This window comes from Abramis brama (genome assembly GCF_963993115.1).
Source record: "Abramis brama genome assembly, chromosome: 16".
NCBI lineage: Eukaryota > Metazoa > Chordata > Actinopteri > Cypriniformes > Leuciscidae > Abramis > Abramis brama.
The window spans coordinates 15,989,334-16,007,717 of record NC_139978.1 but is presented as its reverse complement, the minus strand read 5'-3'; the positions used below and the strand labels follow the sequence as shown (position 1 = coordinate 16,007,717).

Here is an 18,384-nt window from a genome sequence, read left to right as displayed (position 1 = left end):
TTACTGTTTTTTTTGTTTTGTTTTTAATCTTGCTCACCCAAACTTTTGAATTGTAGTGTCACATTTTTTCCTAAAATTGAAAACGCCGGCAAACATTTTGCAAGTTTGTTATTTTCAGGTTCAATATTTCTTTCATATTTATTTTGTTTATGAAGGTAAAAACAAATAGACATGAAGCAACATTTGTACCAACTACAACAGATGTTTTACATGAACTCATTTGTTGAAAAATGAGTAAAAACTGATATCGGAGTAATTCAAATCTTACCTTTTAATGTCATTAGAATATCCACAAAAAAAACTTTAAAATACTTTAAATGTACATATTTAAATGAAAAGATTTAATATGTAAAATATTACTGCGGTAATCTATATTTGAATGTTTAAGGGTTGTTGTGTATGCTACCATTTTTACTATAGTATCATACATTATAGTGTAAGATATTCTATTCTCCATTAATATTAGTTTTTTGGGGGGGCCGAATTGCCCAGGGGCCCTGAATATAATATAGCATCTTTGTGATTATTTTTACTTAAATGTTGCTTGAAAACCCCATATCTGAACATTTGTAATGGTGTGCAACAGGACCATGCAGTCTGTTCAAAAAGTCTTCCAGTCACATGGTCATATTGATTGTGTGGATTGCTGACCGCCTGTCACAGGTTCTTGGCAACTCTCAATAGCTCTGAAGTGTGCAGATGGATGGTCAAAGGGAATGTTTAGCTCAGCTGCTCACCAATGATGCCTCCACAGCAAGACGCCCGGCATTTCTTTATAATTAACTTACAAAGCTCTGAAAATAGGATGTGTCTGACTCATGAAAATGCTCAGTAAGATCCCATCGGAGGCTATGAACAATGTGAGTAATTGCATTAGCTTTTGGCATCATGTTTGGAAAGATAAACAGAGCATTATGAGCTCTAGCTATTCCTTAGCACAAGAAATAAACGTTGTCGTGTAATCGCTTGGCATAATCAGTTAGCATAACTTGAGTGTCAGTCTGTGCAAGCCTAAAGCCCAGTCACTTCCATTTGAAGTCCACAGGGGAGCTTTAGTCCTGATTCTGCCTGCTGGTACCCAGGATCTTTCTCATTCTCATTCCTTTATGCTTTCCATCCTGGAGCTGAGAAGAAATAAAAGCCAGAGGGTTTCCTGTCTGACAGTAGAATACTGAATCATCTCTCCTCAGGCCAAACTTACAGTCACCCTCAGCAACTGCCAGCTGAGGGACAATACAACTGTCAACTGTTGGACATTGCCTTTTGTGTGTCAATCAGTGGATTTTTCTTAGTTTTCAGCTCATTCAAAGTATGAATGTGCGCACTGAAAACTCTTTGACGGAACATTCATGAATCTTAACAAAGCCCCAGCGAGTTATGAGCATTCGCTGATGACCACACTCCTGTCAGTGAGTAGCTTCAGGGCTGTTGTGGAAGAGAATGCTTCCTTGAATATTTTTATTCTGTCTTTTCCCTGCTGAGGAAAGTCAACATTGAAATATATGCAAATCACACACAGACAAAGCCTGAGGCACTTCACTTACATGTTTTGCAGGCTGCTACTGCATTATGGAGTAATGCTTATGATACAAAAACATGTCAAATACAAGTTATACACTTGTATACAAGTTATACAAGTTACACAGAAAAATATACATATGCTACTGTTCTAAAGTTGGTCGGTATGATTTTTTTAAATGTTTTGTAAGGTCTCTTATTCTCACCAAGGCTGGATTTATTTGATCAAAAATACAGTAAAAGTAATATTTTGAAATATTATGACATTTCTTATTATTATGAATGTTGAAAACAGTTGTGCTGCTTCATACTTTTGTGGCAATCATGAGACATTTTTTTCAGTATTCTTTAATAATAGAAAGTCAGAAAAACAGCATTTATGTGAATATGATATTTTTATAACAATGTAGGTAATAAAAGTATACATTTCTTTCACAAAAAATAAAATAAAAAATCTTACTGACCCCTAACGTTTGAATAATAGGCTACTGTGAAAAATTCGACAAATTATTGAAATTATGGCTGCGTCCTATGGTTAAAAATGCTGCCTTCGGATGATGCATTCTAGTAAGGTGTCGAGGCATGTACAAAACCACTGTTAGCTTCACTTACTGTATCCTGATACTTCATTTTTGAAGGCAGCAGATGTATCCTTCGCTGCCTAATATCCCACAATCCTGTGCTGTCCATTCCGTGACAGTTGGGTTTAAAAAATAAGTCTGAAAGTTGTGGTTGGTCGTCGGTTTGCGTGTAATTGTCATGTTTGACCAACGTTTTTCCACTTCTGATGTCATTTCTAGAGAGATATTACTATTTAAGTAATTAAATATTTTCGAAGTTACCAGCAAAGCTCGCTCTATATTACATTGTTGCCTCAGAAGTCTGTCCGACGTCAGTTTCGTGAGGCACCTTCGTGCACACACGCCTGATAAGGCAGCATGGCAACAAGCAGCGTATATATTACATTTGTATTTTGTCAAAGATGTGTGTAATTAAGGCATCTTACCAGCAGGGGCTAATGGGGCCATGACAAACCTTGATCGTTTACAAATCGGAACGTAATCACTTTGATGTGTTGGGGACGTAGCTGGCCGACCGACCAATAACATAAGTAAGGAGTGAAACCTGTATTAAAACAGTCCATGTCCAACATGTCCAAATATGTTTAGGACACTTCCCTACTACTATGCAAAAGGAAATAATACCCGACTAATACCTGATTCTGGATGAGGTAAATTGCTATTCTGTTTAGTGATGCAGAAATTATACTACACCGTTATTAAAGGCCTTTTGAAGGGGGTGGATTGGAATCCACTGCTGCTTCAATGTGATTATAATCAAGGTATTAAAGGGTTAGTTCACCCAAAAATGAAAATTATGTCATTAATGACTCACCCTCATGTCACTCTAAACCCGTAAGACCTCCGTTTCTCTTCTGAAGACATCTTAAGATATTTTAGATTTATTCCGAGAGCTTTCTGTCCCTCCATTGTAAGTCAATGGACGTGTCACTGTTCACGTCCATAAAGGTAATAAAGACATCATCAAAGTAGTCCATGTGACATCAGTGGGTTATTTAGAATGTTTTGAAGCATCGAAAATACATTTTGGTCCAAAATTAACAAAAACTTTATTCAACATTGTATTCTCTTCCGGTCTGTTTTCCATCCGCGTTCACGAGTCCACATTGACGCTGCTGACGTAAGACGCTGCTGACGTAAGACGCTGCTGACGTGTTATCTGGTGCGTCAATGTGGACTCGGATGTAATAATAACATGAATGATGTCTTTGATTTTACTTATTTTGGCAATACAAATTTAATATCCCCATTGACCAAAAAGTAAACATTCATATTGACCGACCACCCCCCTGTATCTGCATGAAATGGTTTGGTCCTGCGTTAGCGTGCAGACAGTCAGTCGATGCGCCAGAAACACACAGAGACCACAATGTTGCATAGTAAAATAAAATCTGATTTTCAACAAAGAAAAGAGAGAGGAAAGACAAAAGAAAGGGTGTCAATCTGTAACCCAGTTTTTCCCCAAGAAAGGTGGGTAGCCTTTAGTCTGTGTGTGGTATTAACCTGTTGTCCATAGTGAAATAAGCTCACGTGCCGGCGCCTCTGTGTCGTGATTATCTATTTTTTTATATATTTACTTCTTATTTATTAAATCCAGACAATTGGTTGATGAAACATTGATTAAAATTAAGATACAATTAATACAAAACTAAATTAAATTTAAAGACAGGCTTTGTGCTTTCTGTTTGAGGTCTCTGTGAAAGTTTTAAAGCAGTCTTTCAGTGCCGCTTTCAGAGCGCTCACGTCCGTAACGGAGAACTGTCCCGTTTGTAACGTTTTTTTTTTTGTGTGTGTGAAATAAATTTCTAAATAAATGCGACTTATAGTCCAGTGCGACTTAGGCTATATGTGTTTTTTCTTCTTCATGGCGCATTTTTTGACTGATGCGACTTATACTCCGGAGCGACTTATAGTCCGGAAAATACGGTAAGTTATTTATTATTTCTGTGCGGCCCGGTACCAAATGTCCCACGGACCGGTATCGGTCCGCGGCTCAGGGGTTGGGGACCCCTGGTTTAAGGGACCATTTCTCAGTTAAAGCCTATATTTTCCATTTAGACTAAAGTTTCCTATCCTTGAGAGAAAGAACTTGTTATCTTGATGTTTTGAGACGAGACTCCTGTTTATAGTTAGAGCCTGGCCAAATCCAACCTTGGAAAAGCTGTGTGTCGGTGTGTGTGTTAGTCTTCTTGGTTACAGGTTAAGGAACCACTGGCATTATTGGAGATTGACTGAGTTGTTGTTCGGGACATGCTGGCACCAAGCAACCCAAATCTGCGACCTGGAAGATCACGACGTGCCTAACTTCAGGGTCTGAGTGCCAGCTGCATAATCTATGGAGATATGCTTCAGTCTATCTGTATATGTGTGGAAAATTACTATGTTTATCTTTTTCTTAGCCAATGAGAATCATTCAACCTGAAGCAAGGACGTAGCTTAGACCTTGGTGAAGGGTATAACTGCTGTGATCTTTGTAACTGTAAGGGGGGCGGCCTACGAACTCCTGTGCTAGTCTTGAAGCTGACTTCTGCTGATGAAACTGCAAACTATCTTCAGTAAAACTTTTCTTCAATTTATTATAATTCTGACTCCGGGTCTTCTTTCAAACATCTGGTCCTTTAACACTTTAAAACCAGATTTTCATTAGTTCATAGGTTAAATCTTGTTTACTTGATTTTTATCATTCTTTCAAAGAAGTTTGCTCTTCTACCTTTAGAAAAATGTATGTATTCCTGTGTGTTGCTGCTGACTGGGCATGTGATAATTTCCTGCTCCTGCCGATCGACTGTCCTGCACAGTTCATCTCCAACCCTAATCAAACACACCTGAAGCAACCAATTAACATCTTCAGGATCACTTGAAAATTAAAGGCAGGTGTGTTTGATTAGGGTTGGAGATGAACTGTGCAGGACAGTCGATCGGCAGGAGCAGGATTGGGCACCCCTGGTTTAGGCTATCATGCCTTTCAATTTTCAAAACATGTTTTTGCCTCAGAGCTGGTTCAAATGGCACTGTTTCATAAAATACAGCTTGCATTATTTAGTAATTAGCTCTTCAAATATTTATACGAACACTTATGAATGCGACGGCAAACATCTATCGGTCCAAAACAGTTTAATTAACAGCATAGCAACAGCCAGAGGACAGTGGATGTTTAAAAAATATATACACAAATGTATTTTATTTGTCAGAATGCACTTTACATTTCCACCACAGTGTAATTTCATGATATACATTAACATCTAGCTTCATGAAATAGCTTGAATGTGATATACATTATACAGCATGATATTGCAGTTTTATGATTTGGTGACAAAGAAATACAACGTTCAACAGTCTAGTGATAGCTCATAATGTAATTCAACATAAAATCAGACTAACATTAGATAATAACAGGGACTTCTGATGAATATCTCTACACACGTTTAATATTAGATGTTGTTATGATGGACCTGGGTATCTCTTAATAACCTTTTTCATGGCCTGATTTTAATGGTTTTAAGTTAGTTACACAATGTTACATTTTATATTGCCTTGCAGACTTCTAATGTAACATTCAGACCTGAAGTGAAAATAATGTTTTTTTTTACCTTAAAGCTCAGGTATGTTTCATTTACACAAGTCATTTATTCATAACAGAAAAACAGTTGTTATTGTCGTTCACTTTTCACATTACGAAAGTCATCTCGGGAGAGAATGGCTGTATACGGAGTAACATGTCCAATGAGGTAATCTGATGCCTTGCATGCTATTCTCCCAGGATTTTACTTATGAATGGCTATATCAATAACAGCTTCTCTTCACCATAAGAACAATATCATTCCAGTTCACTATTTAAAAATGAATATGTTGATTGCTGCTTTAATCGAACATTCAGCTTATAGATAGTAAGTTTCCTCACACATTTTAGCAGTGTCTTGTTATCCAGTGTGTGTCTACCATGAAAAATAAAAGCTTAAAGAGGTAGTTCACCCAAAAAATAAAATGGTTTTTCAACTTATACAAGTTGTAAACAACAAATACAAGTCATACTGTCCACCATTTTTGAAGCTTGAAATCTCTAGTCATCAATTTTATATATACAAGTCATACTGTCCACCATTTTTGAAGCTTGAAATCTCTAGTCATCATGAATATTCATTTTGGGGGGAACTATACCTTTAAAAATTAGCTAACACAAATATGTTCTAAGAACGTTTTGCTAACATTTACTTTATTTCTGAATGTTCTCTGAACATTCAAACTGTCCAGGTTTTAAATGTTAACATTATTAAAGACCAGATAACTTTGAACAAACATTCTATTAACGTTACTGGAGAACCTTGCCAGAACGTAAGCCAAAGTTCTAAGAAGATTCCCTGTTAGCTGGGAAGAAACTCAGTCCCAGGCAGTCAGTATGATGTTCAATAAATACCTGTAATATTTTCATTTCATACTTATTTCCCTGACTTGAACAAGAGTCGCACATCCTCATTTTGGAGCACTCTCAACATTGACCCCATGTCCATTAACCAAAAAACCTCCATTACACAACAAAGAACCTGTACAATGGAATCAGGTACCTAAGGACCCCCACATACTGATAATCAATACTCTTTTCTACACACAAAAGGAATAAATAAGCTTGGTAAAACCATAGACCGTTCAATATGAAGGTTAGGGACTATTGATACCAATGAAACATTTTCCCATCAAAAAGAAAATTTAATAAATACAGGGAGTCTTTGTGCAACCTTGTGCATTGTGGTCCATGTTGATTGTTGGACTGAGAGGTGTATTGCTTTTGAATGTGTATATTTGTTTTCCTGGTTCTTGATTGAGTCACCAATGACCGAAGGTCCACAAAATGTGAGAAGGGCGAGAGAGAGTGGTGTTCAGTATCCCGCAGGATAGCCGCCTTTCCTGGGATCAGATTCAGCGAAGAGTTTGTCCCCTTGTCGCACAACGGCCTGCACTACTGCTCCTGGTGTCCTCAGCAGCTCCGTTACATGATTCTTCTGAGCCAAGCCATCAAGAACACTCTGCAGAATCATGTCACACAGTTAATGAACGGTTTTATCATGACTTAAATTAAGAAAGTTCAGTGGTCAAGTGCAGAAACCCACTTGCTCAAAGTCCTGTTCCACAACTGTCATGTTGGGGTTGAGTTGGTTGTGGACTCTGGGCTCTGTAACTGATTTCTTCAGATCGTAGTGAAAGAACAGTGAGTTCAGGATCACCTGGGAGAAGTGAAATAAGTGTTATAAGGGAGAAAGTAAAGGGAGACATTCAAAGCCATGGCTGGGAAACACTGCTGCATTTTTGCACTTGCATCCATATATATCTCACACGAGTAGCAGTGCGATATCAGCACTTATGTGATACTTTTGATATGATATATTTTCGAGCCTACGGCTGAATCACAGCGTGCTGATATACAGACATATCGCACAGCTGTACGAGTGTGATATTGCGAATACAACAGTTCGACGGCACACGTGAGTAAATAAGAAACAACAACGTAGTGTCTTTAAAAACCTGAACTACTTCCTTCCGCCATGGATTCAAATCTCAAGTTGATAGTTTAAAGGAGTGGTATAATGCCCCTTTTTACAATATGTAAAATAAGTCTCTGTTGTCCCCAGAGTGTGTATGTGAAGTTTTAGCTCAAAATACCCCACAGATAATTTTGACAGCATGTTAAAATTGTCACTTTTTGAGGGTCAGTAAAAACGCGTCGTTTCGTGTGTGTGTCCCTTTAAATGCAAATGAGCAGCTCCGATTACCTCACACCATGTCCTATCTACAGGCGCCACAACACGCGATAAAAGGTATCTTTTCCATGTTAATCAGAGTTTTTGTCCTAACCAGGCGCGACGGCGACGCACAACGTTTCTAATTTAGAAACGGTTTCTATTTTTCTGCGTTGTCGCGCTGGAACAACAAACACAAAGTGTGGCGATGATAATCTCAGGTACTGTTTATGTGCTTTATTTAATGTTAAAAGCGTGAAATGTGACTTTGAATATCATTTAGTGCTCCAGCTTTGTAGCTGTAAAAGCAACAATGGATATATTTCACCTCAGATTTTGAAATTAAACAAGTGGAAACATGAACGTTAAAACTGTGAACAAACAAGTGTATTATTTGACAAAGATTGTTTTAGTGACTCAGTAGTGGACAGACCAAGCGGCAACCTCCCCGTCTTTCTCTTGAAACCAACACGGAAGTGAGTTAAACTGCAATTCATTCACTGGCCGCTTGGGCTGGCTGCACAAGCGAGTCAAATCTGTATCTCCCCCATGTTAAAATTACCAACTTTACAGCAGAAAAAAACATGTTTACAGCCTGGATCTCTATGTGGCTTTGGTCTACACAGCTAATTTTGCCCTTCATAACAACTGTGAGGGGGGTGAATTTTTTTATAACTCATCCGTTTAGTTGATTAATATTTAAAGTTCTGCATAATTAAGGGTGTGGACACTTGAGTGACAGATGGATTCCCGTTGATGTCAATGCTAGCCGTTTGTCTGCTGTTACTAGCCGTCACTTCACCTCAGCAAATTTTAGCTGCTGAACTTGCTTTATCTGCAGTGTTTTGTGCTTTTTTCCGGGATTATTTCATACAATTTAATACACCCATTACTTCGCCCACGGCTTAGGATTCCGTCGTTGTCGTCGAGTATCGTTCGAGAGAACAACCAGCGCTGTATTTCAGTTGTTTTCCTCTGTGAACATGCACTAATGGATGTCTGACAATTTCGTTGCTTTTTAGAGTTTTCAGATTTAAAAACGTCAATAAAGGCTCGTTCGTTCTGCTCTCACGGAACAGATAGCCTAGATTATAATATGCTTATGTACCGTCAGGTGAAATCCTGCAGGTGTCGGCGCTTTCTCCGTCCGTGCTATAAATGCACATCCTTGAATGAGCGTGGATTTTCTAGCGCATTTACTTGAACTTCATAGGCAATATATCTATGGTTTACCCATTTGAGAGGCGGCCAAAATCAGAATTTAAAATGGACTGAATAAGCTATCTACGAACTTGACGAGCGATGCCGCGCTGACGGACCATAGACTATAAACAAGTAATAAAAACTCGGTGAGTGTTTTAGCGCAATTTTCTCACCTCATGGGATCACAACACTAAGAGATGGTAAATCTATCCTGGATTTTTTTTGTGCGTTCCCGAGATTAGACCTTCCTTAACATAATGCCGAAAACCCGAAGTCTCTAGGTGGTCTGGTTGAGGAGTAGATAGAAGTGCAAGATTGGTGCGCACAGACAGAACAGAAATCATGAGTTAACAATCGCAATTTTGTCCGGTGGAAAATTGCGCTAAAAAGAGTGACTGACATGTAACTGTTATGCACATAAATCACTGTCACACACACACTCTCAGAGTAATATTAAGTTATTGCATAATACATTTTCAACTAGCAGAATAGTACAGAATCACAGAGACTGTACAGAAACAGTCTCACTTGTAGCCATGTCTTTTAACTATTATAATATTTCGAAGGGCAAAAATAGGAACTTTTAATTGGCTGAGCTAACTCGATCACGTCGAGCTAGGTGATTTCAGATAGCCAGGCTCCTCAACTCCACTCACGCCCCGCCTCTTTGCCTATTTTCTGTTATCCGGGAGTGACGCAAGGCCAAGATGGCGACGGCCGGCTCCGCTTACTTTAGGCTTCAAAAATGCTCTTCAGAAACCTACGGGTGACGTCACGGACACTACGTCCATATTTTTTTACAGTCTATGGGACAGACACACTGCCCTGTCTCTGGAATTTTATCGTGTCGCGTGTAGTTAGGACACGGTGTCACGCAGACAAGCACTAAAATGTCAGAAACTGTTCTGCCATTTATGTTTAAACTGGAGTCGGACAATGATGGAGAGACTCAAGAAGAAGTGACAACATGCATAATGCAACAGGACGTTTCTGAATGGTTAGTTGATGAATTTATGTTGCTGATGTGGAGTTAACTATCTTAAAGTCATTGATTAGCATATTCTGTCATGATAATCTATAAATCGCTCGTGTGGGAAGTTGGGAACTGTTGTAAGATGCATACAGAGTGACATGCTATTGCATTTGTGTTACGTACTGTATTGCATGTGAAAAGATGGATGCGACAGCTTGAGCAGACTCACAAATGTGCACTACTACAACTCTTCCTCTTCTCAACATGGACTGTGTGTTCCCGGGGACGGGGTTTATGTACATTTTAGGGTTTGTTATATCACTAACCCTGGAGGAATGTGGTGTAGTCCCTACCAGCCGTTTGTTGTAGTCCTTAAAAAAACGATTTCTTTAAAATCAAATATCTTCCTTTGCTTTGAACTTTGAGCATTGTAACTTTGCAGATGTTGTTTATGCTCAAACAGCAACATTACACACTAACTAAAGTTAGAAAAGTGAAATCATAATCAACCACCCCTTTAACAGTTGAGCCCAAGCCTCCATTACTAATTCTAAAACATCACTTTAGAACTAGTAATGAAGGAACATTGAGTTGCTTCATTGAAGCTTGTTGTATTATGTAGAGTACAGTATTATGGTATTATGAGAGAGAGATCGGCTAAATGAGTGTATTACCTGCATCTGATATAGCATACGTTCTTCAGGTCGATGTCCATAATAACATATACAAAAAAATCAGTTTTGTTCCTTCATCACAGCCGTGCTGATATACAGCCATATCTCACTGCTACTCGTGTGATATTGCTCATATATATATTTGATATACAGATATTAAACATTTTGATGTTTGTTGTTACCAGAGCAGTTGCTGTGGTGATTTTCGTCCCACCAGAGGCTCCAACCACCATTTTGACTCTGTTGTGTTTGTCAAATATTATCGTGGGGCACATCGATGAAAGTGGTCTTTTACCTTGTCAAAAGACAAAAGTAGTATTTTAATACATGTTTTCATTAGAATATTTACCAGTGTGTCTATAGAAATAAAAATGGGTATTTTTTATTTATTTTAGGCTGTAAAACCCAAGACACCTGGCTGAATGAAGTTGTTGGGTGAAGGGGGAACCCCAAAGCCATTGGTAATATAAGGGGAGCTGAAATCATCCATCTCATCATTAAAGATAATCCCAGTTGAGCGTGACATCACCTTAGAGCCAAAACTGTGAGAAAAGAAGAAAGATCAAGATAATCAGATCAATGAATGAAGAGAACACAAATATAGCATTTCCCCCTGAGGTCCACTTAAAATGTTTTTTTGACACCAAAAACAATCATATTTTTCTTTCTCAGGGATCCAGACTAACATTTGAGAGCAGACTATATAAATATTGTTAGAGAAACAGAGTTTTTAAAAATAAATAAAGTGAGAAACATAGGTCTAGTGCCCTTTTTTCCTCTTACTAAAGGTTGATGGTGCTGGTGGCCGCCACCGCGCTCCCATCCTCTGCGATGACTGACAGGTGAGCCGTGCCGTGGTCATCGGGTACGAAGTACTCGGGGTCGTAGTAGGTGTCTGGGTGAGTGGTGTCATCTGTGATTTTACTCCTAATGTTGTCTGCAAAGTAGTCTGAGGTCATGTTGTGGATGAGCTGGGAAAGGAGATAATTGAAAAGAGATTTACAAGAGGCCATTGAACTCGTAGGTGCATGAAATCGGAACAGTTAGAGGCCTTGGGAAAATATAGTCAGACAATAAAAGGACTCTTTAAACCACTTCACAGATCTTGAGTAAAATTGCATGAGATCAGGTTGCTGTAATTCCCATAACTCCTTGTGTAAGGCACACAAAAAAAAAAAAAAAATCGCAAGATTTACAAAATAGTTGCACTCACGTCAGTAATGTTGAGGTAACGTGGGTCTCCCAGTTTACTCCTCTTGGCATAAGCGAAACGAAATGCCTCTACGATGCGGTGATATGTCAAAGTCTTCGTCTCTGCTGTGGACACACTGCTGTTTGAGAAGTTGTAACCTAGAAAATGAGAGTTGAATGCTTGATGTGAATAATTACTGTAATACATTTCCATAAGATCAAAACGCAAACATTTACTTTGCTTACACAATTCAGTAAGTCTTAGGGACAATTCCACTGTGATTCTTTTCCACTGTTCTATGTAAACATACACTAAATGGACGTGTTTGACCATTGCATTTGTGTATAACACGGAGTTTTAAATATGTAGCGTTTAAGTTAAAAGAGGTTGATACATAGAAAAATATATATTTACAAAGAATAAACTATGGAAAAGCAGCACAGTGGAATGCAGAAACATCCTGTATTATAGTTACACGGCTCTCTGGAATACTCTCTGGAATATGGAATTCTGCAGTTAGATATTTTCTAATATTCTCCATCGTCAATGGCAATGCTGTGTATCAATGTCCATTCGTTTCTCTTGTTTCATGTAAACAAAACTGGCACTGGCATCTTGAATCTCTTTCATAGATTGCAGTGAAAATGCAGTTTCATATTTTTGAAACATTATTGAGTTGGATGCTTGTTTTGTACATCATGATGGACTTTTTACAAAATAATTTAAACTCTAAATAAAGATTTAATTTACATTTATAAATTTGGCAAACACTTTTATCCAAAGCAACTGCTACATTGGGTTACACTTTATTTCGATGGTCCATTCATTCTAATAGACATTCTATTAACTATAAGTAACTTTTCAACTACATGTCAACTAACTCTCATTAGAGTATTAGTAGGCTGTAGTAGACTGTCAGTAGACTGTAAGGTTAGGGTTTGGGTTAGGAGAATAAGTTGATTTGCCAAGTTAGTTAGTAGAATGTCTGTTGGGGGACTAACAAAATAAAGTGTTTGCAGTCTACTAAGTCTACTAATACTCTAATGACAGTTAGTTGAAATGTAGCTGCAAAGTTACTTATAGTTAGTAGAATGTCTAAAGTGGACTATCGAAATAAAGTGTTACCAAATTTTCTTTCATTTATTGCATCTCTTGACTTCTGGTCTTCATTCATCATATCTGGTCCTGGGTCTTTAAATGTAAAAACCCCTACAGGGTGATACAAGATCTTATCCTACTCGCATTGTTGACGTTTATTTCGTAATGATGATCAGCTAAATGTACAGTACGTTCTTTCGTAATGCATAACATGATGCTGCTCGCCCTCATGAATGAAGCTCTTTTGCGTAATTCTGTAATTACTCAATGAAGATTGCACTCTGACATAGCGTTTCTGAGTGAGTTAATATATGTCTGGGGTGATGAAGGATTATTACATAATCAGGTAAGTCCTTCTCAAAGAACAACATGTTCTCTGATAGTTATCCATAACTCAGTCATCTATCAAATGTTTGAACATAATCTCTAAACGCTTAAATATGTTGTAAAGAACAGTCCATCCATCTCATTGATGCAAGCATGCACAAAGACTCACCATCCACTATGTTAAGAATCAGAGCGAGTACAGGTCCACTGGATGGAGCATCAGGAATATTAATGGTGTACTCCCCCACAGTTAACTTCAACGGGGTCTCATTTAACACTGGCTTATATTCCATTAGGTCCTCAAGTGTTATAATCCCTCCTGTAGTGACAGATTGATTTACATATATTATTAAAATGAGGTCAGATGACCTTTAAGGCATGATAAATGGGTTAAACAAAGAAAGTATGAAGTGACCTGCAGCCTGGATATCATCCACTATATTCTGGGCCATAGATCCGTTGTAAAAAACATCCGGCCCTTCTTCCGCTATCCTCTCATAGGTGTCAGCGAGTTTGAGATATCGAATGATATCATTTTCCTTCAGGAGATTTCTGTTTGAGTCACAAAACACTTCACTGGAACACAGAGAGAGGACAAGATCAATATGATTTCATTAAAACTACTAGTAGAGGCAGTGTTTATAGAGTGTGGCGAGTTAGATTAGTTATGTGTTTAATATCAGTAGAATTAATAATGTATGATGCAGCATGAACAGTACACAACCGTAAACCTTGCTACACTTATTACTTGACACTGAGAAACTCAATGTGCCATTTTCATTTATGATAAGTAGATTTTTCTCACAGATTGTCCTGTTTCTGTATAGCATCCAAAACATAAATCCTTACCACAACATCACGTCACTCAGAATTGATTCTTTGTTTTTTGCAATGGCATTGGCCAAGGACTTGCCAATTGGAAAACCATTGCGTGCCAATTCTATACTGGGCTGAAACAGTTCCCTCCATGGAAGTCTCCCATGCCTTGTGTGCGCCATCTCGTAACCACGGATTTCTCCTGGTATGGCGATGGACAACCCTCCTGCCATTCAAACAAGACACAGTACAGTGTTCTCATCATTCAAGGGCCAGAACTGCAATAAGGACAATGACAGGATGCTCATTTTCTGTCCTATCTGTTAATTTATTCAAAAATACTTTAAACAACTTAATGCAATTTAAAAAGACTATTTAAAAGAAGAAAATTCTTGAAACAATTCTGGGAGAAATTAATACTTTTATTCAGAAAGGATTCAATAAATTGATCAAAATTGACAGTAAAGACATTCATAATGTTTCAAAAAGATTTATATTTCAAATAACTGCTGTTCTTTTGTACTTATATTCATCAAAGAATCCTATTACAGTTTCTGATGAATTTTTTGTCAGATTTTTTATTATAGCTCGACTGTTTTCAACATTGATAACGACAAGAAATGTTTCTTGAACACCAAATCAGAATATTAGAATGATTTAAAATTGTAATCATATTTCACAGTGTTACTGTTTTTACTGTATTTTTGATTAAATAAATGCAGCCTTGATGAGTATACGAGGCTTCTTTCAAAAACAAAAAAAAATCTTACCAACCCCAAACCTTTTATCCGTAGTGTAGTTTGGCATAAATTTGTATTATTACAAATGTCACTATGTCTTAAAAAAAAAATGCTTTACTAATATTTGAAAAACTTTTTTCCACCAAATCAAAGTCATATGATGTGACAAACATGCAGAAAACAAATCAGGAAAATATGCCATAGTTAAAAATCACATTTGTGTTTTATTTATTTAAATGTTTTATTGCTGAATGAAGAGTGTTGAACTGTCTTCTCCTGCATCATTTCACTTTTGGGTGTGAAATGGCCTTTACATTTTCCAAAAATAGAACCCAGTCCAGGTGAGAAAAAGTGTAAAATGTAAAGTGTACGTGTAAAAAGAGTAACGTAATGTATTCATTTCTTTCCGTAAAAAGTAACTACCGGTAAGTAACGCAATTATAATACAGAATGGAGGCTTGACTTGGTGATACGTTATGGTAATATTAATGGTACCTTTTCGTGACAGCTGGGTGTTATTGCCAAACATGTCCTCTGAAGCGTTCATTGGAGCAGTTTCTCTGGCATCAATTGTCTCCACCTTTCCTGTGGACAAAAACATGGAATTTATTTATTTCATTGTCAAGACTGTGTCATTTTGAGTGTTGTTTATGAAGACTATAAATTACTAAAACATTAAGGCTTGTGAGTCACCATCAATTGTTATTCAATCTTGTTAGCTTCACCCAATGAGGCAGTGGTTATTCACGTCATTTGCTGACATTTACTAAGAGTGACGCAAGATTTGTGGTCACTGTGATGCTGAGTCAAACCATGTGCCCTTTTTCTAGGCACTTGACCCCAGGTTGCTCTTGGGCATGTCAAATCAATTAATGTACTGTATGTTACTTTGCATGACAAGTATCTGCTGAATGGCAAATAACCTCTGCGTCATATTAAATTCCTAAAGAATGTCCTTCAGTGTCAGGCTTACTAAAAAGGGATGTAAATTTTGTTTAAATGATTTTAAATGATTTTTCGAAGATTATTGGAGTATCTTTTACATTTAATTCGACGTGTTCAATGAAGGCAACGCAAAGGTCATGGATTCAATCCCCAGGAAAGCATCATCTGAATGCATAAATGTCAGTGTTTTACCTGTTGCTGCATTGTATATGGTGAAGAATAGCCCCCCTCCAATGCCCATGCTGTGTGCGTTAAACAGCCCGACACACAACAGAGCAGCAATAGAAGCATCAACTGCTGAACCATTGCGCTTTAAGATGTCCCTGCAAACATAAAGAAAGCTGGGTGTGTAAGTGATGCTCAATGTCATGCAAGGAAACTCTGGATCTTTGGACTCTTACCTCCCAACCTCAGAGCACTTCCCTGCATCTGCTGCCACTGCTGCTTTTGAGTAGAAATGGCCCGAGGATACAGCGAGTGTCCTGTTTCCGATCCCCAAATACACACCCATGAAAAAACCAACTGCAGCCACAAGAAAGACCACCAGCCCAGCAACAAGAGACTTCTTGACCATTTTCCTGAATGGATACAGAATGTGAATACATCTGAGATAATCATATTTGAGGGTGTATGCATGATGAAATCTATGAGATTATCACTCATTACACACAATACAAATATCTTTATTTTGTAGACTGACATGTGCTTATCACCACCACTTCAATGTAATTTACTTCATCATTCTCAGTTGATCAGTGAACTGTATTTACAGAAACAATGAGTTTCAAATATATGCAGCAGTATATGGGCATGCAAATTTGTGTGATCATAGAGAACATTTCTCCCCCCAAAATAAGCATACAAATTACATCACCTTTTCAACATGTGCTGTTCATGAACAGAAGCACGGGTGTAAACCTCAGGTAATATTTAGGAGAAATGGATAACAATGAAATGTCACCCACACTGTTAGCAGTTGATGTAATTTTTACAATAAAATTTACAACAACATTGTATTCATGTTTTTATTGTAAATACAAATGCATGATGGGAAATTTATGGACAGTCCTGTAATTTTGTTGTAACTACACTGTAGAAGCATTATTTTACAGCCACCGCATAGCATTGTGGGATTGCTGCGATAGTGCGATTTGAATTTTGAAATTGCGCGGTACCGCGGCGGCCAACGGCACCAGAATCAAACACTTTTGGAAGAAGCAGCTTTTGGAAAGAACACATCTCAGGTATGAAACGTTAACATGAAATCTATTTTTATAAGTATATGGATAATATTAATACCGGTCATATGAGTGGTGATTGTTTCGTTTGGTATATTTCAGTGACATTAGCTTCTGTGACGTTCGCCCCGACTCGACTCGCTCACTCCCGGTAAAACAACACCATGAACTGACCGCGGTGAAGTGGCGTCTTCTTACTCAACCCATACGGAAAAAAGTTACCACATGCAGCTACAAGGTACGAGATATTCACAATTTTTCGCTTGGTATATTTCAGTAACATTAACTAGAGTAATGTTAGATATAACGTTAGCTCAACTCGCCCCGCTCACTCCCGGGTAACGACATTATAAACCTGAACTGACCGCGGTGAAGCGGCGTCTTCTTTAAGTTACTCAATCCATAAAGAAAATGGTAACGTTACCACATGCAGATACACGGCACTATTTTCAATGGAAAAACAAACATGGTGAGTAGAATCGAGTAGAGCTGAGCTTGTAACGTAGCCTAGCGTTAATGGAAAACCACCACAATGACGATAGCTCAAATAACGTTAGCCCAGACTGTTAAAAATAAGCATTAACGTTAGCCCGATCAGTTAGCTCAGGTTATTATTGCATTGATTACACGTGCTACTGTACAGGCTGTCGTAACATTATTAGGACTTCTGCTTTGCTGTCTTGTAATCGGGGGTCTTGAAGCCGTGGTTTGCAGACTAGCATAAACGAAGTTTGTAACGTTAGATTTGACGGTCACTGAATAAACACAAGCAAATTTTAGTTGAAATATTGGCTTTAATTAAACGACAATGCTGGTATCTTTAATTATGTGAGTCAGCTATAACTGTTAGATAAGCTGAATATAGCATCTGGTATGCTCATATGTTATAACATTACTGCTACTTTGTGCTTGGCAAACCAGGTTGGAAGAGCAGTCATGTAACTGTCTGTATCTAAAATAAACTGCGCGTGCGCAACTAAATCCAACCAGCATCGTCATAAAATAATTTTTTTTCCGGAGCCTGGGTTCTGTTGAAAAGCTTTCAATGCTCTCTTTGTCTTCAGAAAAGGCAGCAAATTATCAGTAGTATTAAAATTAAGTTAACCATTTTGTTTGTCTCAAATTACATGTGGCTGCCTGGCAGACTATATGGACTAAAATAATAATAGATTTTTAATTTGGTATTTGTGTAATTGGTAATACATTTGGTAATGTTTACGTTTTTTATTCCCTAGCCTAGCCCTCTGCCACAGCTGCTGATATCCAGAGAGAGACCTATCCAGCACACATTGCTTAATTGTGCAAGGTATATTCTTCCCTTATTTTATAGAGTAGTTCACTTTTAAA

At 37.9% G+C, this 18,384-nt stretch overlaps 1 protein-coding gene across 1 annotated transcript; it reads right to left on the bottom strand.

Moving 5' to 3' along the window:
• Positions 1-6,936: 6,936 nt before the first annotated feature.
• Positions 6,937-16,699, bottom strand: ggt1a (gamma-glutamyltransferase 1a). Its single transcript, XM_084138639.1, has 13 exons — positions 16,674-16,699; positions 16,201-16,377; positions 15,992-16,122; positions 15,350-15,439; positions 14,148-14,340; positions 13,714-13,874; positions 13,468-13,617; positions 11,895-12,031; positions 11,465-11,652; positions 11,096-11,223; positions 10,864-10,976; positions 7,205-7,318; positions 6,937-7,120 (listed from the first exon to the last, which is right to left on the bottom strand). The coding sequence occupies exons 1-13, from the start codon at positions 16,682-16,684 to the stop codon at positions 6,974-6,976; spliced, it is 1,740 nt and encodes a 579-aa protein (XP_083994765.1). The 5' UTR covers positions 16,685-16,699; the 3' UTR covers positions 6,937-6,973.
• Positions 16,700-18,384: the final 1,685 nt, after the last annotated feature.